The sequence below is a fragment of the Apiospora aurea genome, assembly GCF_038362705.1.
Source record: "Apiospora aurea strain CBS 24483 chromosome Unknown utg000005l_segment0_segment0, whole genome shotgun sequence".
NCBI classification, from domain to species: domain Eukaryota; kingdom Fungi; phylum Ascomycota; class Sordariomycetes; order Amphisphaeriales; family Apiosporaceae; genus Apiospora; species Apiospora aurea.
In genome coordinates this window covers 723,039-749,220 of record NW_027117392.1, presented here as the reverse complement: position 1 = coordinate 749,220, position 26,182 = coordinate 723,039, and the positions used below count along the sequence as shown (strand labels likewise).

Here is a 26,182-nt window from a genome sequence, read left to right as displayed (position 1 = left end):
CTTCCGAGGAAGCCTGCAAGTTGTCCAATCCTTCCAGTATCTCCTGGACCCGCCTATCGAGTGTCTGGAATCTTCGGGCACGCTCACGAGACTCGACATTGAGTAAACGCCTGAATCGTTGCATTAGTTTAAGCCACATGCAGTATCGGTATTCGTCTTTTCAGTACCCACCAAATGTCATCAACGAGTAGCGCTTGTAACATCTTCTCCTTGTCTTGGATTGACCTTTCCAGTTTCTCAATCTGCTTTTTCTCCTTCATAACACGGAACAGCCTCTTGGCTGTGCTGACATGCGTATTGGCCCCAGCGCCACGTACAGCTTCGAGCAACTGCAACAGTTCATCGGCTGCCAAGGCGCATTTCGTTGCCAGATCACTGATGCGCCTCGGAAGTCTCTGGGGTGGGCTCGTGAGCAGCTCCTTTCTGGACTCCCGAGTCTCACGAACGAGACTTTCGAGTGCCTTGTTTCTATCGGTCGAGAAGTCCGCATTGTCGCGAATCTCCTTGCAGAGTGCTGCGGCCTTGATGCCGATGCCGACGAACTGAGCTGCGGCCACAGCTATACCGACAGCAGATACTGGATCCATCGGCGCCGTCGTTGTTCCAGTTGACTAGGTACGTGGAATCAGACATGAGGTGGGCGAGGTTATCTCGTCGGTGTTGAGGTGATTGCCTGGCTTATGTCACGTGACGTCACTGCCTCACTGTGGGCCAATATAGAAGCTGAAAGGGAATATATAGATGATATTGTTCTCGACAGACCAACTACCTGGGTAGAACAAGAATACAACATCGTCCTTTCTACAGATTAGCTTTCTTAGAAGCTGAGACATAGGTGCACAACATCATGCCACATACGTGGATGACGGTATCATAGAAATAGGTTCAATTACCCCTAAATAACAACTTACTCTTCAGTAAAAGCCCTTGGCCGACTTATACGCCGACTACGACGAGTCAAGACGAATAGCTGAACACTATACATGATGGCTATATGCACAAATTGCCCATATGGAGGCGCACGCTATCTCAGTGTCAACATCTCACGCGTCTGTGGACTCAGACAGCCGGAACCTCCAGTACTTGTGCCCCGTTGGGTTCTTCAAGAGATCCTCCATACTCGCGATAAACACCTTCCCAGGCCCCTTGAACTTCAGCCCGCTATCGATGCATAACCGCGCATACCTCATGGCCTGGGCGATCTTCCCCACGCCCAGGTACTCGACGGCGGCGCGGTAGTAAGCCTCCTGCATCCTTCCCTCGAGCCGCTCGAGCCGGTACAGCTCGATCAGCAACTCCGCCTTCTCGGGACTCGGCGCCTTGGCGGACGTGGACGCATTCGCCGAGTAGTCGTCCAGCTCGGACCAGAGCTGCAGGATCTGCTCGATCCGGCTGTCGGACTCGCTCACCAGGTATGGCTCTGCTGTGCACGCAGGGCAGCCACACTCAAAACCCCAGTGCTCGTGCAGGCGCGCCCGGCGCCCGGCGGCCGTCTGGAAGCCGTCGATATACGACACGGTGATCTCCTCGCCCGGCATGATGTCCCGCACGGCGTAGACCTTGTTGCTGAGGGTTTCGGGGTCGAAGTAGTAGACACAGTTGGGGCGGCAGTCATGGTTTAGGCGCGAGACTGTGCGAGTCAGCATGAGTTTCCTCCCATTTTCTTACATCGAATGGACAACACTTACTTTCTGTAAAGACGGAGTGGAAATCGGCTCCTTGGTCACCAACCCCGGTCCGAAACGAATTTACAGCGAAAATCTGGCTGATTCTCATCTCCCGGCTGGGAACGCTGATGTGCGTCGTGAGGTTCAGATAGCGATCCCGGTGAATGCTTGGCAATGCCTCCACACCCTGTATCAATAATTCAACGGACTCGTCCTCGGATAGCGTATCCAGGGCGCCGCGGTCTAGCATCACCGCGGGCGTCCGCGCCATGATGCGCTGACCTGTGCGAATGGGCTTCGTGGCCATGAGGCCGATGCCCTTCCCGGGGATCTCGGCGTCTTCATAAGAGTCTGCACTGTTGTGTGACAGCTGTGCCTGTCCCCTTTTGTCCGAGAATATCCCCTTTGCCAGTTTGGACAACCGCTCTGGCGTCGTCACGACCGATACACCCTCACTGCTGCTGAAGGATGGTTTCGTAAAGGCGCAGTACTCCGTCTTGCCCGCGCTGATGCATGGTTTGCTGCGCACCCACGAAGGGGGCACCTGCTGCTCGACTTTCTTGGTTATGTTGCCCAGACGAGCCGGAGCGGACTCTGACTCCAGGCATATTTGGCTTTGTGGATGATGGTATATCGGTTTCGGCAACGGGCATTGCTGCGAGATCAGGGGCGTCACGAGCTGTGAGCTAGCCGAGGCGTAGGCAAAGAGTGTGGGAAGGATGAGGGTATTGGTGGCCACCATGACTGCTCCTCATTAAAGATCAAGATAAAGTGAAGTTCGTTTTGGATTTACATGAGATGAAGCTAGAAGGAAAGTCGACAGAAGACGAGCTGGCAGTTGAAACGGCTTGATATCCAGCATCTGAGACAAGGGGCAGGGACAACATGAGACGAACGGAGCTTGGCAATTGGACCCCGCTGGCATTGGCCCCTGACGATCCAGAGCGTCTCGATGCCCATAGCAATGTGGATTTGCACCGGAACTGCGCCATGTGTATAGATGCGATCTTTCCCTGCCAGCCACTGGCTATCTATTTTGACGTTGCTATACGAAAGCATACTCGGCTTAGTCATCAACGGTCCCCATGAAACTGCATTTCAACATGCTTTTCTCTTTTCTCCCTGCGGAGGGGAAACGGCTTATGTAATAGCTACATCATTATGAAGAACCATGCATCCTTACTGAGTAGTAGCTGTCTTGATTGAACCGACTCATCAACATCTCTGCAATTAATTCGAGTTTTGTGGCCAATAAGCAGCAAAAGCTGTGAGCAGGCCAAAGTGCTAAGTAGGCGGATGGGCTGCTGGGCGGCGGTGCTGATGCTGATGCTGAGCCCCGGGCTTATGGCTTATCAGCGGCCCCACTTGGCAGAAATAGCGTCAAGATACAGTTTCGATCTTCAATGATCCAAAAGAGCGACGGAAAAGGACTGCCAAAAGGACTGCATACCTCGTATTGTTGTCCAGGGGAAGGAGGAAAAAAAGGAAACAAAGGTCAATTTGCCTTGGTCCGTGAAACGCTAGCAATTGAGAGAGGTGCATCGCTTTGAGTGCAGCAGGTGGCGGCAATGAATAGGAGGAAGACTCTTTATTGCTTTTAGCCCGACCCGATTATTTCCTGTTTTTCTTCTTTTTCTTTCTTTCTTTTTTTTTTTTTTTTCTCTCCTTTGATTTTTTTTTTTCTTCCGGACACAAGACCCGCACCTCTTCCATTCACCCCCAACACCAACATTCCACCTTCGACAAGCTTGCCCTATTCCGGGTTCAAGATAACTACAATCCTCTCAGAAAGTTTTCGGTCAACGCCGACAACTAGTTATCCATGAGTCAATTCAACCAACCCAATCTATTCCAGGGAAATAGCAACGCCGACAGGCTGTATCCAAGTTCTTCTTTTATACCAGCCAACGCGCGGCCTCAACGGATGGACACAGCCTGCATGCCTACCATGGCCTCAAAACAGGGAGGCTTCATAGCCCAAGGCTATTCGCTGGCCCTGAACCGGGAAATGCCTGACATCCATCAACTTATACCGGAGGTAAGGTTTGGTTGGTCCCGTCTCTTATACCCCTATAACGCCGGTTTTGCATCTCTGTATAGCAATGGGTCTTGCAGACCGGGCATGCACTGGCTCAAATCAAGGGAGGAGCGATGAACCGGACGGTCACACTTTCCCTCCTAGCCATGTGTTGCGCCTGCTGTCCAGGAATCCTACCCCGGACAAGCCTGGTTCTTTCTTTCTCTTGACGTCTTTACGTTGTGATGCTTGGCTGCGAGTTTCGCTTCTCTTTCATCCTCCTCTTACTTCTCCTGCACAAAGCACTTGTGCCAGACCGAAAAAGTACCTACAGTAAACTGAACACAAAACTGACATCGGCACAGGTGCCAACTCTGGCAAGTGCTGGCAACAACATGATGAACAGCAACGGGACCCTACCAGACCAGCACGGCATGAACTATGAGTCGAGCGTCGACCTCAACCAGATCACGCGCCGGCAGCTGGAGGAAGACATTTTGGCCTACCGCTATGACCTGGACTCCTGCCGCCACCACCTCGCCGCGCCAGACCTGACACCCCAGGAGGCCCGCACCGTGCAGCTGCGCGTCCTGGACATGGGCCATCAGATCCGCCACTGCCAGCACCGGCTCGAGATGATCGACGCCCAGGCGCGCCAGTCGGCCCTGTCGGCATCGACTTCTTCCGTCAGCAAGCGCCAGCAGATGTTCAACTTCGACCCGGCCCCCAAGCGGCAATCGGCCGAGATGCAGCAGAGCGGTAGCAACAGCGTCAAACGCCCACGCCTGTCGTCCAAGCCCAGCCACAAGCAGCTTCCTCCCGTCGTCGGCAGCGGGCACAATGGCCTCGCCCACAGCGATGACACCAATGAAGACACGATCGAGGTCGACATGACGACCAACTTCTTCAATGGCGGGGGCGAGCGCGCGGTGCAGCGCCTCGGCTTCTGGAAGTGCCGCCTGTGCACGTCGAACAAATACCTCTCAGCGGGTTCCAGTCGCGTGCCTAGTGCGCCATGCAAGTGGCCGCTGAAGGACATCAGCAAGATGCTGAACCATTTCCTCGACATGCACACAGAGCACACGGCCGAGGAGCGCTGCATGGAGCTTGGTGACGCATTAGACCAAAACCGTAAGTTTCCCCCTCATTCATCCTTGGCTTCCCTTCCTAATCCACTCCGGACGAACGCAATTTTGTGTATGAAAATATGACTAACTTGATGCATTAGGCGGACCCTTTGAGTACTGGTTAACCAGGACACGACGCCAAGACCTTCGAGACGGGACGTTTGTCGACGATTGTGTCGAGGCTTTGCAAAACGGTTCACTGCCGGACAGCCTCCGTGGGCTGAACCGCGCTGCAGCGGACTTCCCCAACAGCATTGTGTTCACAAAGACGGAAGATACCGCCGATATGTAGATGAATTTTAGCCACCAGAGGATGGGGTTGGATAGGATAGTCCTGTCCACGCGATGCAACGCATCTTGTCTTGTATTCTACGGCATATTTTGCGTAGAGGCATGAGATGGTGTTACCGACTTAATGAGAAAGAAAACGACAACGCACCAAATCCTGTCACCAAGACCTTTGCGCCCAAACTGATCTTGAGCCTGCATGTGATTTCACAGTGACTATTAGAATACATGTTTTTCTTTGTTGTTTTTTTCCCTCCTCCCATAGATACAATCATTGGCTCTTCTTTCCCAAAGTGTGATATATCGTAGTGTGCCCCTGTGCTCACTGTTAGTTAGGTTGATTGAAAATTCATCTCCCATGTGCCACGTTATTCTGGACTTCAGATATGTTCTGATCAGGGCGTTGGCAAGCCTGTCTTTGAAGTACGTTCATTTCTCATGCCCTCTGCAAAGGTTGTGGGAAGTTCCAGCTCAGTGAACTTTAGAACCCGGCAAGACACCTGGAAAGCCCTGGATTAAGGAGTTGCGCCAGTGAAGACATGGTCTTAACTATCTTTTCAAATAAGTAATACATCGTCAAATGTGCGTTAGCCTGGTGGTTCTGTTATTGAAACATCAAGTGCTTATCAGGTACGCTTTGCTTACAAATGAACATAAAACTCCTACGCTCATCCAAACAAACATCTCGACCAAACCCTGCCGTATTCAAAATTCCAGAACACCAAAGAAATAGGCACCCAGGGTTTCAGGATTCAAGACATCAGCATTGAACTACAATGGCCGCCAATATCATCCGCCCGCCCCGGCAACTGCGTCGAGTGGAGGGCCTCTCTTTCGACGACTTGAACTGGTTCAACCAACAGGCATTGCACTGCCTTCAAATGACCATCGCCACGGTAGTCGATGACGACCTGGCATGGCTCAACAGCAACTATGACACTATTGCTAGATTCTGGTTGACGAAGGTCTTCGACAACGGCTTCTGGGACAGTACCCAAAAGCCATCGGTAAGTGCGACCTTTGAACGCATCTTCGTCTACGTTTATCTAACGACCTGGGTGAATAGCCTCCCACTGACCCCAAGGTAAATGGCATTGAAGGATGCATACTCGTAGGAAGATTTAAGGAAGTAAAAGCACACAACACTTGCAACTTCGAGGTGTTGGAACAAAATACTGGCATTCATAGGACCTGCCCAAATCTGCCAAAAGCCGGAAGCAGTGGGCTCGAAGACTGGAGGGCGGACATGAGGTGGATCAGCAGCAGGTCCAAACCCACCGGAGCCGTAAGAGAGGTGCAGCGGCCTATATGCGTTACCGAGTAGGCAAGCTGCTCGACGCCGTCATTCCGGCGTACCTAGATGCCAAGTGCAGATGGGCCCCAGCCGACCTCATCGATTTTAGCGACGGCGAGGAGCCCAGCGCAACCACCAGGGCACAGGCTATGATGAAGCAGGACACCTACCAGAAGTCTGTAACCGTCAACTGGAACGGTCATTTGCTGGTATACCTATTCCGAAAGAAACTCTATGAGGACAAGTATGAAGCCCTAGCCTACCACCCGTCACAGTAACTAACCGAACTTCTAATAGTCTCGAGGAGGACCATCAGTCCATGGAAATCACCGGGGTCCGGGAGTCCACCAACGCGGACTACCGCAAGACTCCCTTGATTGAACCTGACGTCCAAGACATGATACAAGTAATGATAGGCGCTCTGGTCTTACTCGACTATAATGTCCCTCTCGTCTGGCTTCGATCCGAATCTTACTCTGCATTGGCATGAGCCAAAAGAAATAATGGTTTGGATGTCAGCTCAATGCATTCGACGAGGAAAGTGCATCCACTTAGCTTAGGAGAGCCCAGTCATGATTGCTTAACCAGAATTAATCTAGATTATGGATGTGGCACATTAAGCCTAAGATTTCATGGAACTTGTAAAACCCTCTTCTTGCACCCATGGGTTTCGCATAGGAGTAGTAGTTATGATGATTATAGGATTGGGTAGAGATTCCTTCTTAGAAACTGAATTCTCATACATCAGTATTTACAAATCGTGGCGGGCACGCTTGCTCTTGTGCCGCAACGTCTCTCCATACTTGAACAGGAAGAAAGGTATAGGTATAAAGGCAACGGAGATTAAGGCTAGAGTGGAAGAGGCCCAGTCAACACCTAGATAGTCGTACATGGCCCTTGCAAACAATGGCTGTGATTATTTCATGTTAGTGACCCGGCCTCTTGCTTATGATTGCCTGGTTGACGGGGAGAGTAGTGAGAGTAAGGGAGGGAGCAACTTACAAATCCGGCACCGAATCCACTCCGCAGTAAGTCATTGCCAGCAAGAACGCTGGCGATGTACTCCGGGTAGGCATCGCTGAGGTAGTTCATGACGCAGTTGAACAGCAAGAACGTACCGACGCTGAACCAGGCGGTGCCAATGATGGGGACGATCCAGTGGATCTCGGGCCGCGACGTCCAGCCGAACCAGAAGAGGCAGATGGGGATGGTGAATGAGCCGATGAAGGCCGGAGGCAGGCGCCACTCGGGCTTCAGCTCGCCATTATCGTTAAATTTCGGTTCAATGTATTTGTTATGGTACCAGGCGAACGGTGGAAGGACGACGAAGACGCCGACGAGGATGCCGATAAAGGCCAGGCCCTGCTTCCCAAGGCTGAAGCCGTATATCTCAGTGAAGACAATGGGATATGACTCAAACCACACATAAAGCAGCCCATAGATGAGTGCGATGTACAAGTCAAGGGCAAAGACGATCGGCTCCGTGAACAGTAGCGAGAAGGGGCGGATGAGGACCATTGACACGACATCCCTGCCAGTCATTTCCTGTCCCACCAGCTCTGGCTCACAGATGAGCTTGTCGTTGCCGGTGAGCTTGCGAAGACGGCGGGCTCGGCGATACAGGATATTGGCTGACGATGTTTCGGGCAGGAAGAAGATGAGAAGAATCAACGTAGCTCCGGAGAGCCACATGATCTCCCAGATAGACCAGCGCCAACCCTCCTTTTCGACGGCGAACCCACCAACCAAGGGTCCAAGAGTCGGACCTGAGTGATCTGTTAGTATTAAATTTAAGGAAGTTCCTACGTAAAAGTGAGACACTTACCACAAACAGCACCAATACCCCAGACCGCGAGGCCATAGGTGCGCTTGGAAGGGGAGTACATGTCTCCGATACTGGCCCCGCCGGTAGCGAGTGATGGGCTGCCAATAAAGCCGGTGATGAAACGGAACGCCAAGAGCATTCCAAAGTTCGTCGCCAGAGCGGTGGGGACCTGGAGAACCACGAACAATGCCAGTGTCAAGATATAGATAGGATTCCGACCGGTCTGAGGAATCTCGGAAAGGGGCGACCAGAGCATAGGACCCAGTCCATAACCAGCAACGAATAACGTCAGACCCAGTGTCGCAGCCACTGGGGAGACGCCGAACTCCTGGGTGACGCCAATGATGCCGGCAGAGTAAATGGCGGATCCGATGTACACACTGAACGTCAGAAGGCAGATTTCAAAGGTGACGAAGAACTTCTTCGGTCGGGACCAGTTCCGAGGATTCTGGAGCATGTTAGTTGGGGTGCAATCAAGAAGGAAGGGGGCTTAGACAGAATCGGCTGCTGATGTTCCATACCTCAGGGTCGCTGGGCCCGTACCAGTCGACGATGTAGTGATCTCTGCCCTTCTCGGGATCGACGGGCCGTTTATGACTATTATTGGTGATCGCGTCGTGGTCCAGCTCTGTTGCCGATGACGAGCGAGAGCCGGGCGACGGCTGTCGTGGGACTTGGGCAGGACTCTCCTGAGACGACCCTTCGGGTGTGGTGGTCTGGCCGTATTGGGCCATGTTGGCCGACTTCCCGGCATGGACGTACTTGGTCCATATCGACGAATCGACTTCTTCGGGATATTTGAAGACCCTGCCGCCGGTGACGAAGCGCAAGCAGTGACTGAAGAACGTGTCTCGCAGAAGACTCTCCATCTTTGGTGAGAGTGTGCCACTGACTGACGATTGACTGCAACCGACTAGAGGCAGGACTTCACAATAAGAAGCACTGTTAAGTTCGGCAATTGATCATGGGAATCAAGCGAATGAAAGCCCAAGCGCAAAGACGAAAGCACCAGGGAACAGCAATATAATGTACGGTCATCCATGGGACAGAACCCAGTTTACCTCCGATAGTTGACACTCAACTCAATCAGGCACGTCATGCATTTTCACCTACCTACGGCAGAAGCCCTGTCGCACGGCGAGTACGGCGGCAGGTCAGAGAGCTCTATCGGGGAAACACTGTTTGCCCACATCCAGGTGGGTTATCAATAGCATCATGACTCTTGAAGCCTGCAATCCGCAATGCAGGGCCATGTGGACCAAGTCGGGCGCCAAAAAGCAAAGTGATTAGGCCCGGAGAAGTCGTTGAGTCCGAAGCGTAGTGTAGTGGTGGCCCAGTATCTCGGGAAACGTGGGCGGGTGGCCGGCAAGATGGTAGTGATGCAAGGGGCATATCTCCCGAGAGATCTCAATCGCGATAGATAACTGGCATCTTTGAAAGTGGGTGAATGCCATGGGACTACCACGCGGGAATGATTTGCTGTCAAGGGTGGTGGTGGTGATGAAGTCGAGATCAATGACGTTGAGATGGGAGATTGGGACAGGATCGCCGCGGGAACTAACAAATCCGATTGCCGCTATGAGAATTAGGCGGCCAACGCTAGCCAGCATCGGCACCTCAGGTCCTCAGCAGCTGTCTGATCTTGTCATCGCTCAACCTTACCTCTAACCCTAGGAATCTTAGGTCAAGGCAAGGCTGTTCCGATTTAACGTTAGCCTATTCTCTGATCGCGGTGGCAGCTGAATCGGTCCGCTGCAGCCTCTCCGTTTCAACAACATGCACATTGGAAAGCTTCAATCTGTCTTTGTGTTTAATCTACTAATACCAACCTCTTGAAGACGACAAAGGAAACAGAAAGCCGAGGAATCGGCGGCAAGGAGTGGGAGAAAGAAAGCAGGTATGTATGCAGAAAAGACTGGTTTGGCCAAGTCAGGCTGATGATGAATGAAGAATGGTAAGAGAAATGCGCCTGACTCTGAGAGTGCAATATGCTGAAACAACAGTAGGTAGGTAATCCAAACAAGAATCGGATAACCCTTCAACCCCCAAACGCCGCGCCAATGCAACCGGCCCAAATGCTTCCATCTAGTTCTTTTTATCGCCCACAAACACCTTCTGAGAATGCAGACAAACAACACACCGCAAATGGGTACACAGCTCTCCAGCTCTCCAGCTCTCCCCCTCCTCTATGCTCGGTCAGCTACCAGACCCTCGTAGGCCCTCTCCACAGCGCGGCCGCCCATTCCAGGGATAGCACGCAACTGGTCGAGCGATGTTATCACACCAGCTTCCTCGTCTCTCGTGGCCGACAGGTAATCCACCAAGTCGCGCGCCTTCTTCGGCCCGAACCCCTGCAAGCTCATGATAGCGCTCAAGTCTTTCGAGTTGATGATATCGAGCAGTTCCTGCATATGGGGTGTCAAGAGTGTGTCGTCAAGGGGGAGGTCCAACCTGAGGGCCTTGACCTTCTTGTTCTTCTTCCGGTTCCGTGAGTAGTCCTCCTCGTCATCGTCGGCTTCAGAGGCCTCGTCGTAGTCCTCCTCGTTGTCGGTTTGTCGGTGAACCTTCTTCTTTCGGATGGGGCTGCCGCCTGACTCGAGGCCAATATCACAGCCGCTGTCCTTTCCCTCCGCCTTAGCTGCCAGCTTCACCCTGAGTCGGTCCATCTTTGCAAGGAGCTTCACTTGCCCAGGGAAGAACGGAAGCGCCATCTCGTACATCTTGAGCGCGCTGGCGTCCTCGCCCCTCTCCTTGTGCTGCCTCGCCATTAACAGAAACCTCAGCCCATCCGACCTGGAGTCGTCATGACGACCATCCTCAATCCGGCGCTCGAGTGCGTCCAGGCGTCTCTGCACTGCATCGCTAATCTCGGGTTCTTGCTGGGCCGGAGCTTGCTGACCACGCGAAGCGAGAATCTCCGCGACCTTCTTTTCAACCATGGCTTCAATCAGTTCTGCTGAAATGGCAGGTTGGGCCGGTTCTGCTGGAACCAAGGGCTGGGCCGGCTTGCTAGGCTGGGGAAGAGATGAGAACACGGGCCGGGTGATCTTGCTAGGTCGCGCTATGCCGCTCTCGGAATCCCCAGGACGTTTGTAAACAGCCACTGCTGAACGCTTGACAGCAGTATTCGCGGGTCGTGGAACAGCCGACGGGCTAGCCATGGCGATGGTAGGCTTCGCAGGAACGGGAGGCTTCGAGCGATCGGTATAGACATTGAAGAGCTTCACAGGTTTATCCGCGGCCGCCTTCTCCTTCTCCTTTTCCTTGGCAGCCAGTGCACCAGCATTGACATTGTGGGCGTTGGCCGCATTGGCGATCGGCCGGAGAGGCTGTCGGGCCACGCCCTGAATGTTGCCGGAATTGGTACGAGGGACCTGCTTGTAGACGATTTCGTTTTCGATTTCACGCACTTCGATCCTCTTGGCCCTGGAACTGACGTTGAGACTGCTGAGAGTATCCAGATGATAGCTTCGGAGGGGCGCAAGGTTCAGAATCATGACGGTGATTCCGTTGTTCTGTCCCAAGGAGAGGATCCGGGTCATCTTGGATTCCCGGAAGGGAATACGTTTGTCGCCTCGCGAGATCGCATCGATGCATTGACTCAGCACGAACAAGCTCTTGTTGATGGCTGCCGATTCCACCAGACGCTCCTTGCCGTTGTCTGTCCTTCGGTTATCCTCAGATCCCGCCAAATCGATGGCCGAGGCTGTGCTCTCCAGCACTCCCTCCTCTGTCGTTTGGGTCACTTTCACGCGAAGAATAGCATGACTTCTACTGCTGTGGGCATTGAGCTTTGTCGACGCAGTCACGCGGTTGAGATTAGACTCAATGTATAGCTTCTCGAAGTCCTTCAAGTCCTCGCATGGACGTTCCGACAGGCCGACGACGTGGGTCTTGCCATTGGCTTCACGCAACGGCAGGCCTGCCGGGGTCCGCTTTTCCGGGGGCTCGAGGAGGTCGAAGACCTTGTCGTTGTAAATTTCGTAGTAGGACAGGGCCACGGATACCTGAGTCCCGCCGTTGGTGTCTTTGGCAATCTTCTTCGATCTGCGGAAGACACTGCTGAGAAGTCGAGGAATAACACCGCGTTCGGCCAGCTTCATCCCTCCTCGCATCGTATGTGTTTTGCCAGTTCCAGTGACGCCGTACGCGAAGAGGGTGACATCGAGACCTTGGAATAGCGCCTTGAGGTGAGGCGCAACTAGAGAAGGTGACAGTCAGTAAGGGGTCCTGCTCTGTAGAAGGGCTTCCGCGGCAAGGCATGGTGGTGTTGGCGTACCTTCTTGAGTGAACAGCTCCTCTTGTGAGGTCGACTGGTCGTAGACGCTGTTGAAGGCAAAGGTGAACTCCTCGGCCCCGTTCTTCGGACTCGGGATCCGGACAAGCGTGGTGGGCTTCCCATCGTCGGTGCTGGCGGCGTGGACAATGATGTCTTTGTCGAGCTCTTTTTCCAGCAGTGGCCGGATTCGGGCCACGACGCGTACGGACATGGCGGTGAGGAGCAGGTAGAGTCGAGAAATCGAGCAGTCGATGGATGCCAGACGTGTGTCCCAAGGGAAGGGATGGAGCTAAAGGGCGTGAGCAGTGCAATAAGACTGGTAATAAGAAGTTTGGCGTCTACGCGACTTGGAGATCCCGGTCGCGTCTTCCAGAGGCGCTTGCTCCTTTCTTCGAGAAGGCATCGAAGTTGGCCAATTTGTGTGGGAAATTAGCATGAGAAGCTTGGGCGCATTGCGGCCCCTAGCTCAGGGACCGGTAGGGGCCCTGTCGTCGTTTTTAGTGGGTTGCCGGGCAACTGGGGCAAAGTCGCTTAAAAAAAAACGAAGTGGCAGGTGGGCGCAGCCAGGTTAATGGGAAAAGACCAGTGCACTCCCGCCCTACCCTGACCGCAACCCAGCCGTCCACTTCTGGTGGAAAATCGTCATCTTGCAGGTGACATATTCTTAATATTTCCTTCATAAAAAGACGGCCATACCCCGCGAGGCATGAATTATGCGCACATTGGCTGCAATGATTTCCTCGATAAGCGTCATGCGTGCAGGCTCACTCTCCCCCCCACCGCTCTGCTCTGAATTTCCAGTGGTTCAGGAATAATAAGGGGGGGCTTTGAAGACCACAACCCACACTTCGGTACACCGGCTCTCAATCCGAACATTGGAGAGCCTCGCTACCAGATCCTACGCTGTAATTACGAGCTCGGGATTGATTTTTTATGCGATGAATTATACGACGATGGACAGTATGCCGGAATGTCCGCCACCTGAACAGCACATTTTCTATGTCGGAAATGTTTACGAGATCACTGCGCCGAAATTTAGCGATCCAGCGTCGCCTGCGCAGAGGTTCCAAACGCTGTGCCGGTAGGCTACTGAAAGTCGACCTCAACCTGCGACGTGACGAGATGTACCCAACAATGGACAGTGACGGAAATACCAACCGACGGTTATTCGCGTCCTATTACGCTTGAGCTGAAATCTATCGAATTAATATTGCCTCGATCTTCTCGGGCTTATCTCGCTGCCCGTGTCTTCCCTCTATCGTCGGGTGCCCCAACCTCAAAATTCGCACGTTTTCCCCAACGCTCCACCCTTCAGGGTAGCTGTTCAATCGCGAGCGCGACTGGAGTTCGCCGGGGAAACGGTTCTACCCGGTTCTCGTGTCTGATAGGATGCGATGGGAGCTTTGCAATGCTATTTTCTCAATTCTCTGCTCGACGTCTCTGAACATGCACGCTCGGACATATTCATCGGCAATGCCCTGTGTGTTGGCATTAGTATGGGGCTCCCTCTGCTTGTGTTCCTGCTCTCATTCTACTTACCTTGACGAGCGTGTGCAGTTCTTCCTGCACTTCCACCAATCCTCTGTCACTGTTGATGCGCTTGACCTGGAAGCCTTGGTCCTCTAGTTTGGCCAACATCGGCTCGCTCTCCTGGCGGTGTCTGAGGAGCCGATCGAAGGTGACGTCCTGGTCTCCATCCTCCGGCCTCCCGGATCCGCTCGCCCGACCGCTGATCCGGGAAGCGGAGACGGACATGGGGGCGAAGAGGTAGATGACCAGCTGCACAGAAACGGCCTGCTCCATCCATCTGGTCACCTGCCGGTGGTTTCTCGGGAACCCGTCCACGAGCCAGGCCATCTTGTTGTCGTTTCGCATGCCCTGTTCGATCTCCTTCCACACCAGAAGGGCCCCGAGATCGTCGGGCACGCTCGGGCTCTTCGACCCCTCTTTGAGCGGCAGGGTGGAGACGACCGACGCTCGGTCGTCGCTGAGCTTACGCATGAGGTCGCCATAGGAGAGATGGGTGAGCCCGAACGTAGAGGCGAGATACGCCGACTGGGTGCCTTTGCCCACGCCCGGCGCCCCCAGAATGAGTATGATGAGAGGTTTCTGGCCTTTGCACAAGCCCCTGTAGTCCTGTACCTTGGGTGGCACTCGGACTTGAGAGGTCTTCCTGGGCCTGTCCGTTTTCTGTAGGGCGCACCAGAGGTGATGGAATCCGATGCCCAAGCTGAATGACAACCAAATCGTCTTGGCACTGTGACTGACGATATTGAAGCGATGTCCCAAACTCAACATGGTGTCCATTGTTACTATATGTAAAGTTGCGAAAGACTTTATGTGTTGCTATGTCTATTATGATTGATGTTGGAGAGCTGTGTCTACTCACTACCGCGACCTCGAACCCCCTTATATAAATGGAAGCGATACGGCTGTGAGTTTTCAGATTTCATTGTTGTTGAATCGTGAAAGTCGTCGATAGTTCAAGCGAGACACCACCACCATACGTTGCGAACCCTCGTAGACTCTCATCGAATGGCGACGTTTCTGGTTTGACATGTACAATGGCAGCACCGAGACACCTGTAGACACACCTCGATTGGCAATAGCTATTTGGACAAAGAGACTTTCCCTTTCCTCTTTGAAGTACCTTAGTCATGAATTGGAAATGCAGTTAATTGTGTCTAACATATCTGGGAGCTTGTGGGGGTGGGTGAGGACTCGTCGCCGTACATGCTGTTAGATATCACGTGTATCAAATGGAAGCAGATATTGTGTAGTTCAGAGTGATCTATTCTCCTCCGTCTGTCCTTGCAGAAGAGATTTCTCTTGGTCATTTATACCCTTCTTGATTAAGGTTCTAGGGCATTGACCTGAACTCCGTGTACTGGAGTTACCATGGTAGGTGACTTATTAAGGTTTTCCATATTCTCTCAAAACCAGCCTTTCGGAGAAACCCTTTTATCCAACACATGCTCAGGAGTGGGCAAGAGGTCGACCAATGTACCGTACATAAGGGCGAAGCTCGTGCCATGCGTTCGGGTAATAGTCCGATGTGTTAAGAGAAATCCAGCGTTACCCCTGAAGACTCTTGTGCCGTATGCAGGCGCGGAGAATTAGTGAGATCCCCGCACTTGGCTTCCCGTGGCCTTACTCTTGCATCAGCATGTAAAGGAGAGGCACAGTAGGTCGTTTCTTTCTCTTGGTATTGGCGCGATCTGCCTTGGCTGCAACGCAACCATGTCATATTCAGATCTTGCTCATTTCACAGGTTGTCTGCAGAGTTGCAGAGTCCGATTGGACGACGATATGGTTGGTGATTCAGCCACACAACCGGTGAATGCGAGAAAGTTGCTGATGTGTGTTCCAGTGCCCCTTAATACTGTAGAAGCATGGGATTGCTGGATGCGTTCTTCTTAATTGCCGACATGCAAGCTAACAAGGTGCATGCACCCAACCAGATTAGTCGAATATGAGGCCGGGATGCTGAGGGCCAACTTCAGGACGATCGGACGTGTTTCATTAATGACGGGTACCGACCTGTCGGCAAACCAGTTTGTTTGAAATTTGATCAGAAAACGTATCCCTCGCTTCTAGCCGAATAGCATTGTCATCCGGACTTTTGTCCGATTCGCCCAGCCCGACAGACGACTCGGCTCTTGCTCTCGCTGGTTGGCAATCGTTTGGCGCACAATCTGTAAGGCGGAAGGCACATCCCGGTGAAGTCAGTCTGGAGGATTACTTGGTTTGAACTCCTGGCGTTTTCGGCACTTCCACTACATCTGGCGGCTGGCCTCCAAAGACTTCCAACTGATCACCCCACCAATCTGGGGACAGAAAACCAACAACCTGTTTCGCTCGCTTAGGACGTTGCCATCATCATCTCATGGACCGGTGGTATTGAGATTCTCCTCCGCTGGGTCAGATCCGATCCGAAGTGACTAATCATTAGTGATCTGTAGCTGCATTTCGATGACCCGGATCCGAACGCGCGCCCGCCGATAGTATTTCATTTGAAGTATGATCCTACTCGGCTGGACCCGGCCCGGCCTCCTGTGTACTACTTATGCCCTTCGGGATTGGACGGGCTCACAGTACTCCGAATTAGGATAAAGTGAGGATGCTTATTTCAGGAGAGGATACAGGGGTTTGGATGCCTCCCTCTCCTTGCTGCATTTCATGTAGCATTGGCGCCATGTCCACCAAACCGACTCGGTCAACGTCGCATTCTCGCCAACAAGAGGACAAGCGGACAAGCAAACTGCCAACTTCTGCACAAGAAGTCACCCCATTCTCAAATTTCTCGCCCGTCTTACTGCTGAACCCGGAACGATCGCTTCGATGGGAACTGTAAATACGGCGCATCTCTCTGCCTTGGTTTGGCGGGCCGCCTATGATGTTACGGGAAACCTGCATATATGATGCGCAACAACCGCTGTATCGAGGATAAGAACATGAGGTGAACCATCACTTCGATACATCATCTTTTACCTTTGAGAGGAAAATATCCGAATGTGAGATCTGGGCTGAGCCCCGGTCGCGATCTGACCGGAGAATTTAAGCAGTTGACCATTTCTCCTGATCTTCCTCCTCCCCATGGGTAGTTCATGCGTTCCTCGGGAGCTCGATGGATATTTGATAACCAACCTTCTAGAAGGCTCTCAACTCAACGCCTTTGACATTTTACCTCAAGCTCCAACACCCAATACTAAAGCCTCAAGACTGGCAAATATTTGCAAGCCAGAAACACTCTTTCAACATGGACATGAGCTTTCCACTGCTTAGTCAGGACTCCCATGGGCCTTGGATGATCTGGTCGAGCTGGGCCTTGACCGGATTGGCGTCCGTCTTCCTTGGTCTACGGTGTTACTGTCGAGTTTCTCGTAACAAATATCTTTGGTGGGATGACTATGTTCTTATTCTATCATGGGTACGTCGTTCTATTTATTCTCACGGCTCATTTCACACCACCGACCACAGGCTCTTGGACGGCGCCTTTGCAAGACCACTCACTAACTAGTATACACAGGCATTTCTAGTGGCGTCAGCGATAAACGTCACTTACAATGTCAGCCAAGGGTTCGGCCAACATATATATAACCTAGATCCGAGGCAGCTTCCTATGGTAGGCCTGTTGGCCCAGGTGGATCTCATATTCGCCATCCTTGGCGCAGCCTGGTCCAAGACTTCGTGGGCCATCACACTATTGCGTCTGTCCAAGGGTCTGCTGCACAATGTGATTCTCTTCATCGCCATCTCGGTTAATATCCTAATGGGCCTCAGTATTGTCAGTATCCAATCCGGGCTCTTATGCTTGCCTCATATACTCACAACTGAATTTGTCTGCAGGTGTTCAATTTCATCCAGTGCATACCTAGCCGAAAGCTATGGGAACCCTACCTCGAGGGTGCTTGTTGGCCTTCACAGATCGTCCCAATCTACAGCACAGTCTCTGGAGGTACGAGTATTCAAATGTCCCGCCTCCAACCAACCTCCGGTCCTTGTCTGACATATACAGTAGCATACTCCGGCGCCATGGACATCACACTGGCTCTTCTTCCGTGGTTCCTCATCATGAAGGTCAACATGCGTTTAGCTGAGAGGATCGGTGTGGCCGTGGCCATGAGCTGCGGTATATTGTAAGTGGTTAATTCTTGTTCCTTCCCGCGTGGGCAACCAGACGCTGATTAATGTGTACATACTCAGCGCTGGAGCCACAGCATTCGTCAAGACGGCCTACGTCATCAACCTCGGAAGCAAAGACCCCATCTATGACACCGCACCGCTCGTCGTGTGGAGCCACGCCGAGATTGCCGTGACCATCGTCGCGGCCTCGATCCCCGTGCTGCGCGTTCTTGCCAAAGACGTTCCGCTGTCGTCAATTTGGTCCGGGTTTCGGACAAAAAAGAGCCAGAGGAACTCCTCGTCGATGGCGACACGGAACACGGGTGGCGGCCCTCCCAGGATAGGCAGCAGCTGGCTGCCGCCCAAGAACACGTTCTCCTCCAAGGGCACCACCAGCACCACCCTCTCCTCGTCGATGGCGACGACGACGACGAGCTCCGCCGACCCCGCCGACCAACGCCGCAACAATGCCGACGAGGACGATAAGGGGTATGACGGTACATATGGCAGTACCTTCAGCGCGATGCCACCGCAGCGTGGTCGCGGCATGAGCCGCGACGGCTCTAGCGAGCGCGAGCTGCTACCCATGGTGCCGTAGAGCACCCTCATTAGACCGCGGGATGTTCATATCTTTGATGTCACGTTATGGGACCCTACACCGTATGCCCAGGCGCTGGTGTTGGTCCGAAGGGAAAGGACCATGGTTCAGGATGAAGACCTCAGGCATTCGAATTCGACCACTGTACATGTTACTTCTTGTATCAGGTACTACTTACTAGCCTCGTAAACTACATTGTCACGTCGCCGCGATCTGGACTTTCGCTTTGCATGTCATCAACTCAGTGTGCACCTTAATCTATCGCCAACTCAGTTTACTTATAATATAAAATCATAGCTGATCTAGTCAACTGCCACTCTCAGATAACTACGGTATGGAAAGCACGTTGACGCAGAAAATGTAATTAAAATGCATGTTTCCATTGGTCTATATGTGTATGTTTGGCCTAATCTTGCTTAGGGCCAGTATGTGAATCCCCTTGATTACACCATAGAAGCTATTGGACCCAAGCCGTGGTCCAAACGATGAAAGGAGCACGAAGATAAGTGGCCGCGCGCCGAAATTCCCAAAACTCCCATAAAACGCCTCGCCTGCTTGATCTGTTCGAGTAAAGATCCAAACCAACTCCATCACAACCAATTCTCCAAAAGGAAAGATAAACAACACCAATGACCCGGCTTGGGTTCCAAATCAACCAAAACGTACTCGTGGATCACATTCATCTTTATCTACTCCCTTCCTCCCTCTCAAACTCTCTCTCTCTCTCTCTCTCTCTCTCTCTAACACCCAGAGAGACCCCAATCACAGCTCCCACGGGCGCCAGCGTCCAAACCGATGAAGGAATGGCGGTAGGAAGGCGGCAGCAGCAACAGGAGCACAGCCGAAGAGACCGTACGGTTGCTCCTGCTGCTGCTGCTGCTGCTGCTGCTGCTGCTCCTGTTGCTGCTTGCACTGGTCCCGGTAGGGTGTTGGCTCCCTCGCCACCGGCGGCCGGAGGAAGGCGGCAACAGCAACAGGGGCCCGGTGGTGGTACCCATTCGGTTGCTGTTGCTGTTGCCGTTGTTCTTGCTCTTGTCGTCGCTGCTCCTGCTCCTCCCGGTGGTGCTTTTGCTCCGTCTTCTCCAACTCGGACTGGTAAAAGGTAACTAACGTCTCCCGGTCCTCGTCGTCCGCCTGGAGTTCCTCCAGGGTGAAGACCCACCGGAGAGCCTCGCTGTCGGCAACACGCATGACGGGGGGCGAGGGCGGAGGCGAAGGCGAAGGCGGGGGTGTGCGGTCCGGCGCTGCCTGGATCGGCGCGTTCAAATAAGTGGTGAGCTTACAACTGCTCCAACGGGATTCCTGCTCCCGGGCCTGGGTCCGCTGCTCGTCCTCCGCGGTCCACCGGGCCAGGGTCTTCTGGGCCGTTTGCTCGGTGAGGGCCAGGGGAACGGGCCGAGGTGCTGCGATGGCTTCATCGTAGTGGAATGGTGGCCGTTGCTGACATAGAATGTAAGCCAGGTTTGCTTTTCCCTGGAGCCGTTGTCGCTGGTGGTGTTGTTGGGGTTGGGGTGTTGGTGTCCCCGGGATGTGAGGGGCTGGGGACGCCAGAACGGAGCCACCAAGGCAGCAGGCCATGAAGGGTCTGGGAGTTGGCGAGCCTGATGGGCATGCTGGTGGCTGGGCCAGGTCAGGAGACCGAGGTTCAGGCGTAGTGAGCGGCTCTGGTACATATATCGGGGATTCGACCCTGGGCGAAGATTCAGAGAAGCCGATCAAGGGGGACCCCGGCGAATAAGTTGGTGGCCGGACCCGGATAGGCATCGGGGCCATGATTGGTGCGCGAGAAAAGGCGGCCGTGGGCTGCCAAGGAGCCCGAGACTGGTAGATTGGCGAGCGCTTCCCGGGGCTTTGGGACCGCTTACGGCTGCCCCGGGGTACTCTAGACGATGTTCTGCCTGGTCTAGAAGAAGCCCATCCTGAATAGTGCTCGATTGGCTCGTCGGCCCACGCGGACATATGTGATGCAGGGAGGGACGAAGGGTATTCACGCTCCCGGTAACAACTGGTTGCGTAGTAGGCATCCATACTTGTTCTTGTTGACTAGAGCGAAAGTAAAATGGATTGAGGTCGAGAGAACGGTGTAATTAAATGGAATGGTTAAAGAGAAAAGCTGCCGTTGGAACGTTGAGCGAAGTGAGAAATGTTCAATATGGATGGATGTATGTAATGGGATGAGAGCCGGGTCAAATGGTTTTTTTGCGTGGAAGAACAGGGGGGGAGATATTCCTTTTATATGTTCAGAAACTCGCAGAGTTTAAATAGCACACACAGTGAGAACTGCACGATACTCAGGCACCCGCCCGAGAATGGATTCAGCTTTCTCCGTTATGAGGCTGCAACGCAGGGGAACACGAAAAAGAGGAACTTAAACAGTGCTTTGTGTAAAGAGGAAGAGAGCACCCTTGCTTCGCCCGAGGCTTGGCCAGGTCCTCGTCCATAGTTGAAAAGCAGTCAAGGGGACGTGAGGTGGGAGAGGGCTGGATAGAAACTGGAACAAATAGTGCGGAGGGCAGCGTCGAGGCAACAATCTTCTGGAATAATCAAAGGCATGCCACGCCGAAAGGGGTTGTGTGCAAGTGGTCTGGATGATCTGGTCGATGTGCTGGTTTCCTCTGGTACTTCGGTTTGGTGCAAGATCAATTTTCAACTGTAGAAACAAGTTCTAGTCATTTGTACCTAGAGCATTCTGAACAGCATCAAAACCACATTTCGGCAGGGACTAAATCCCTTACAACATGCCCCCTGAATCAATTGATCGGACTGAGAGAGCAGTGGATACCAGTTGCGCGAGTTTGTAAATGTGGGAGTGGATCACATACCATGTATTGGAAGTTAACAGTACAATATGGGATAATCAGAATAATTTGTCTTTTCCTCTTCTCCGGAAGTTGTCCAACACGACGAGGTGAATACTTTACCCAATCCTGGGTGCTGGTTTTATAAGGGCAGTGTAACCACCCCTTTTCGATATCACAACCCAACTCAGATCTGCATTAATCCCCGTCAGGAACACGACTGCTCAGTAACAATTGCCAGTATTCCAGTAGCTCTGCTCTTGGTGCCGCACCTCGAATTGCACCAGGTCAATTGCACCAACGTTGTTCATGCCAATGCTCGTTCAATGCCACCATAAGCCGAAGCTTAATCCAGGCATGAGCATATTTTCCACACAATTATCGATGGTTCCTCTTGTTCCTGGACAGCATTGAGATAAGGTATGGGTCCTTGAGAAGATTCTCGCCATCAATTACGATGGCGTCGACGTCTCGGGTTTGCCCTTGCCCTTTCCTGGGGCCTTCTCGAACTTATCTTTCCAAACGGTCTCCTGGTTGAACATGGTGACACACTGCATCGCGGAAGGAGATCCGAGATCTGGATCAGCCAGGCCTTCAAGTAGGACCTAGTCAGGTGTTAGTCTGAATTCGCAATTGGTTGCACAGAGGTAAAACCCTTACTTCAATCACTCTGTCCTCCTTCTTGAAGACAGCTCCCGCCAGAGGGCTCTGACCCCTATCGTTTATACGATTCGGATCCGCCCCATGCTGTATCAGCAGCTCCACCAACGCGGCATGGCCATGATATGCAGCTAGCATAAGCTATTGTAACTGTGGGTCAGCGAGAGTTGTTAATGGCTTATCCCCTCACAAAGCGTACAAGCGTGTCGCCCTTCTCGTTGGTCATGTTGGCCGGCAAGCCCAACGGAAGAGCTTGTTTGAAGACATCGACCTGGCCAGTGCGAGCGGCATCGTACATCCGGCCAGCGAACGCAATGGCTTCCGGCGGCAGCTCACTCACGGTCCGAGCCGGCGAAGTGGTACCGGAAGCATCGGAGGGTAGAACCATCGAGACCCCTGAGACCCTCAGGCCCTGGAGATTGATACAGGTTGACGATTGAGGATGGGGAGGGGGCGGGGTATATATAGATCAATATGGAGATGGGCTACTTTTGCCAAAGTTTGTGGGCATGCAATTTCTGTGAGCAATACGAGGCGATAAGCAGAAAACCCGGGAAACTGAAGGTGCTTCCGGTCAGATTAAACAGCATCCAAAGGCTAGGCTGTGAGATGTCGTTCGAAATTAAGTGGAGTGACGGACGCTTTCTCGAATGAGATGGCATCTTGATTGGGTGGGTGAATCAGGCGGACTCACCACAAACCAGTGTATCCCGCGGGCTAGGGGGCAGGCACGCAGCACATGTCTGTACATCTACCTGGGAGATCCAAAACTTGAGCAGGTATCAAATGAGAGACTCTTTGGCTTATGCAAACTACTGGTGGTTACAATTGAATGGCATCGCTAGCTTCAGCAATGAGAGGCAGTTTCAGTGGGCAATCCTGCAACCCTGACGAAGTTGCTCCTATGTAGCTCAGGTGGGGGGTGCTCAAGTGGATAGCATGGATCAAAGTGCCGGACCTGGAATACTCAGAACATCCCGAATGAGGCCCTCTTAAAGGGTACCTAGGTACGGTCTATCTCTTATTTGGATGGAGAGGCGGAAGAAGGGGGAGACCAAGCTCACTGTCCGTATGATAGTGAATCTGCTGCAGTGAAATCAAGATGAAAGGCGATTGAACAGAATGCTGCTGCTGCTGCTGCTGCTGCTGCTGCGGGTTGACGCCCGGTGTTAGCCGCTGCTAAACGCCGTGCTCACGATTGCACCGACGTCACCCACTTGGACCTGGGCCTCGGCACTCGAAGTCGAGCTCACGAAATCCCACCACGATGCAGCATCAATCGGCCATCTCCATCCAACTGCAAAAGCCCAATTGACCATGCCGCCACGAATAAAAGTCCAGCTCAGCTCATTAGCGCGCTTCCGTTTCGTCCGAGCCTACTCGAGCGATACCGGGCCTATTGTCAATGTTGTGAATTTACCAGCTCCCAACTCGGGCCACATTAGGATCCTGGAGCTGAACCGACCATCCGCCCGAAATGCCATCTCGAAAGCATTGCTCGCCTCCCTGCGGGCAGAGATCGATGATGTACAGTCACAATATACTGCCGACGGCCAGGAAATCCCAGCAGCACCTCGCTTCGGCGGCGCTGCAGGGCCAGACCAGAAGGGCCCGACGAGAGCTCTGGTTCTCGCCAGCGCTGTCGACGCAAGCTTCTGTGCTGGCGCCGACCTGAAGGAGCGACGTAGCTTCACCCCCGAAGAGTCAGTACCAACCTAATACATTCAATGCCCTCCTGTTCAATTTGCAACGAGCAACAGACTGACGTGTCACCTTCTCAATTAGGACCGCCGACTTCCTCGGCAACCTTCGCGACACCTTCGCAGCGCTCTCCGACCTCCCTATCCCGACCATCTCCGCCATCTCCTCCATGGCCCTAGGCGGCGGCCTCGAGCTCGCCCTCTCGACGCACTTCCGCGTCCTCGCCTCGACCGCGACCATCGGCCTCCCCGAGACGCGCCTGGGAATCATCCCGGGCGCCGGCGGCACCTACCGCCTGCCCGCGCTGATCGGCGTGGGGCGTGCGCGCGACCTCATCCTGACGGGCCGCCGCGTGTCGGCGCCCGAGGCCTACTTCCTGGGCATCGCGGACCGGCTGGTCGAGGTGCTGCCCGAGGACGAGCGCGACGCCCTCGAGCAGCAGGAGGGCGCCGGACCCCAGAAGGGCGAGCCGTCCGCCATGGCGACCCGGGCGCGCCAGCTGGCGCTCACTGAGGCGGTACGCCTCGCGGCTGAGATCTGCGAGGGCGGGCCCGTGGCTATTCGGGCTGGGCTCCAGGCTGTCGCCTGGGCGCGCGAGGAATATGAGAATGCTATGTACGAGCGGGTCGTCAAGACGGAGGATCGGGACGAGGCGCTGTTGGCGTTCAAGGAGAAGAGAAGGCCTGTCTTCAAGGGCCGCTAAGCTAAGCTCAAGTCGTACATCACGTTACCTGGCAGTGTTTGCTCAGGCGTGGCCAATGGTGCCCCTCCCATTTTGTAGCGAACAGTCGTAATTGATAATCGCGGGATGAATGGGGATTGAACCAACATGCCATATACGTCCACGAGTCATCTCTGCGTTTCTGTGAGCGCCGATGGACTCAATTAGCCGCTGTTATTGTAACCCTGTGACGGAATCTAGATATTTGCTTCTATTGACTGGCACCCATCACCCCAAGCATGAGGGGTTTGCGCATCGGAACAGTGCATCCACAAGCTGGAAAACAAACACGTTGTTTAACACTACTTGATGTTAAGTATATAGATTCCCGTAAAGAACCTTACTGATACATACGACCATATCCTGCTGAATACTAGGGATCCCGTCCGCTCTCCCATATATAAGCAGCAGAGAGCCGAATTAGTACTAGGGTCGGTGACGACCTGGGAATCCTCGGTGTTGTATGTTTTTGCCTTTTTGGCCATGGGGCATTTTCGTATTTAATAATATGAACTCTATACTGATGTTAAGGTGTATTTTATAATGTTCAGGCTGTCCTGCTCAATCGCTGAAGGCCATATGGTGATTGGTGGAACTCTTGATCTCGCATCATTTGTCCCTAGCCTCGGTGGCTCTTTTGCAGCGGATCTGGTAAAGTCCAAGTTCCCATTATGACTCTAGATAGTAATGACCGCCGTGGCTCATTGGATCGTCCGCCTTCGAAACGTGAAAGGGGCATGTATTTGGTTAGCACTGTGTCCAGCTGCCTCTGGTTTCCGTTAAGTTTGTTAGAAGGAGGAGGAGACATATCCCAATCTAATAAGACTCTATATCCCAGGCCTCATATCGAACATGTTCTCTTCGGGGAATATTTACTTGTATTAAACATCATCAGCCCTTACAGAGACACTATTGAGCATGGTCAGGTGTCTTTGGGTACTTGAATACAAATGTGATCTGGGTGGTGGTCTCTACCTTGGCCCCATTACCCCTGATTTATAACAATGAGTCATATCCTTCAGTCATCAGCATGGCAATGTAGACCATTTCTTTTGTGTTTTAATCTCTCTTGGGCCAGCATACTTGGCACGTGGCATACCAAGTTCTTATGTCGATCAAATAGCCTAAGAAGGTGAAGTGCAGCGCAGATTCGTAACAAAAAAGGTGAAACCATTATACGTTAGTATAACAGGGGGTTTTCAGCTTTCACTATTAGTATATACGTATTCCCCTAATCAATGGACTGTATGTCAGTTCGTCGTTATCATAGCCGTTGACTAATGAAAATGGGGCCCATTCGGACCCATCCAACACATATAGTATAGGACTACAAGACAGACAGGCCATTCGTCCGGGTTTTGGCTGCGAGAGTTGTCTTCCGTAAAGCCCTGTCATATCCTTATCTAGGTACACTAGGCTTTGTATCGAGTGAATACTCTTGAGGTCAAGAACGGTATGCCATGTTCCGCCAAAGTGACGCCTTGTAATCTCATACCGCTTATTCAATTTTCACTCATGAACCTGATTTCAATACTAAGTGACAAGAAGTAGATCATTTTTCATCAGCGCCTGCCACATTCCG

General features: G+C 52.9%; 11 protein-coding genes across 11 annotated transcripts; 4 read left to right on the top strand and 7 right to left on the bottom strand.

Moving 5' to 3' along the window:
• Window positions 1–128: 128 nt before the first annotated feature.
• PG986_006810 (uncharacterized protein) lies at window positions 129–587 on the bottom strand (the record flags this gene model as incomplete). Its single annotated transcript, XM_066843032.1, has 1 exon — window positions 129–587. One exon carries the CDS (start codon window positions 585–587, stop codon window positions 129–131), a length of 459 nt encoding a protein of 152 aa, XP_066699144.1.
• A 456-nt stretch (window positions 588–1,043) lies between these two features.
• On the bottom strand, window positions 1,044–2,409 carry PG986_006809 (uncharacterized protein; the record flags this gene model as incomplete). Its single annotated transcript, XM_066843031.1, has 2 exons — window positions 1,044–1,630; window positions 1,689–2,409. 2 exons carry the CDS (start codon window positions 2,407–2,409, stop codon window positions 1,044–1,046), a joined length of 1,308 nt encoding a protein of 435 aa, XP_066699143.1.
• A 1,670-nt stretch (window positions 2,410–4,079) lies between these two features.
• PG986_006808 (uncharacterized protein) lies at window positions 4,080–5,103 on the top strand (the record flags this gene model as incomplete). Its single annotated transcript, XM_066843030.1, has 2 exons — window positions 4,080–4,815; window positions 4,913–5,103. The coding sequence occupies 2 exons, from the start codon at window positions 4,080–4,082 to the stop codon at window positions 5,101–5,103; spliced, it is 927 nt and encodes a 308-aa protein (XP_066699142.1).
• Window positions 5,104–5,875: 772 nt separating this feature from the next.
• Window positions 5,876–6,883, top strand: PG986_006807 (uncharacterized protein; the record flags this gene model as incomplete). Its single annotated transcript, XM_066843029.1, has 3 exons — window positions 5,876–6,106; window positions 6,288–6,667; window positions 6,691–6,883. 3 exons carry the CDS (start codon window positions 5,876–5,878, stop codon window positions 6,881–6,883), a joined length of 804 nt encoding a protein of 267 aa, XP_066699141.1.
• Window positions 6,884–7,144: 261 nt separating this feature from the next.
• PG986_006806 (uncharacterized protein) lies at window positions 7,145–9,087 on the bottom strand (the record flags this gene model as incomplete). The annotated part of the gene is made up of 4 exons (XM_066843028.1): window positions 7,145–7,303; window positions 7,396–8,159; window positions 8,219–8,666; window positions 8,740–9,087. 4 exons carry the CDS (start codon window positions 9,085–9,087, stop codon window positions 7,145–7,147), a joined length of 1,719 nt encoding a protein of 572 aa, XP_066699140.1.
• A 1,317-nt stretch (window positions 9,088–10,404) lies between these two features.
• Window positions 10,405–12,708, bottom strand: PG986_006805 (kinesin family member 22; the record flags this gene model as incomplete). Its single annotated transcript, XM_066843027.1, has 2 exons — window positions 10,405–12,419; window positions 12,498–12,708. The coding sequence occupies 2 exons, from the start codon at window positions 12,706–12,708 to the stop codon at window positions 10,405–10,407; spliced, it is 2,226 nt and encodes a 741-aa protein (XP_066699139.1).
• A 1,280-nt stretch (window positions 12,709–13,988) lies between these two features.
• Window positions 13,989–14,804, bottom strand: PG986_006804 (uncharacterized protein; the record flags this gene model as incomplete). The annotated part of the gene is made up of 1 exon (XM_066843026.1): window positions 13,989–14,804. The coding sequence occupies one exon, from the start codon at window positions 14,802–14,804 to the stop codon at window positions 13,989–13,991; it is 816 nt and encodes a 271-aa protein (XP_066699138.1).
• Window positions 14,805–17,256: 2,452 nt separating this feature from the next.
• On the top strand, window positions 17,257–18,720 carry PG986_006803 (uncharacterized protein; the record flags this gene model as incomplete). Its single annotated transcript, XM_066843025.1, has 4 exons — window positions 17,257–17,427; window positions 17,527–17,784; window positions 17,847–18,136; window positions 18,204–18,720. 4 exons carry the CDS (start codon window positions 17,257–17,259, stop codon window positions 18,718–18,720), a joined length of 1,236 nt encoding a protein of 411 aa, XP_066699137.1.
• A 762-nt stretch (window positions 18,721–19,482) lies between these two features.
• PG986_006802 (uncharacterized protein) lies at window positions 19,483–20,493 on the bottom strand (the record flags this gene model as incomplete). The annotated part of the gene is made up of 1 exon (XM_066843024.1): window positions 19,483–20,493. One exon carries the CDS (start codon window positions 20,491–20,493, stop codon window positions 19,483–19,485), a length of 1,011 nt encoding a protein of 336 aa, XP_066699136.1.
• A 1,477-nt stretch (window positions 20,494–21,970) lies between these two features.
• Window positions 21,971–22,566, bottom strand: PG986_006801 (ankyrin repeat protein; the record flags this gene model as incomplete). The annotated part of the gene is made up of 3 exons (XM_066843023.1): window positions 21,971–22,123; window positions 22,179–22,319; window positions 22,378–22,566. 3 exons carry the CDS (start codon window positions 22,564–22,566, stop codon window positions 21,971–21,973), a joined length of 483 nt encoding a protein of 160 aa, XP_066699135.1.
• Window positions 22,567–23,495: 929 nt separating this feature from the next.
• Window positions 23,496–24,582, top strand: PG986_006800 (methylglutaconyl hydratase; the record flags this gene model as incomplete). The annotated part of the gene is made up of 2 exons (XM_066843022.1): window positions 23,496–23,881; window positions 23,964–24,582. The coding sequence occupies 2 exons, from the start codon at window positions 23,496–23,498 to the stop codon at window positions 24,580–24,582; spliced, it is 1,005 nt and encodes a 334-aa protein (XP_066699134.1).
• Window positions 24,583–26,182: the final 1,600 nt, after the last annotated feature.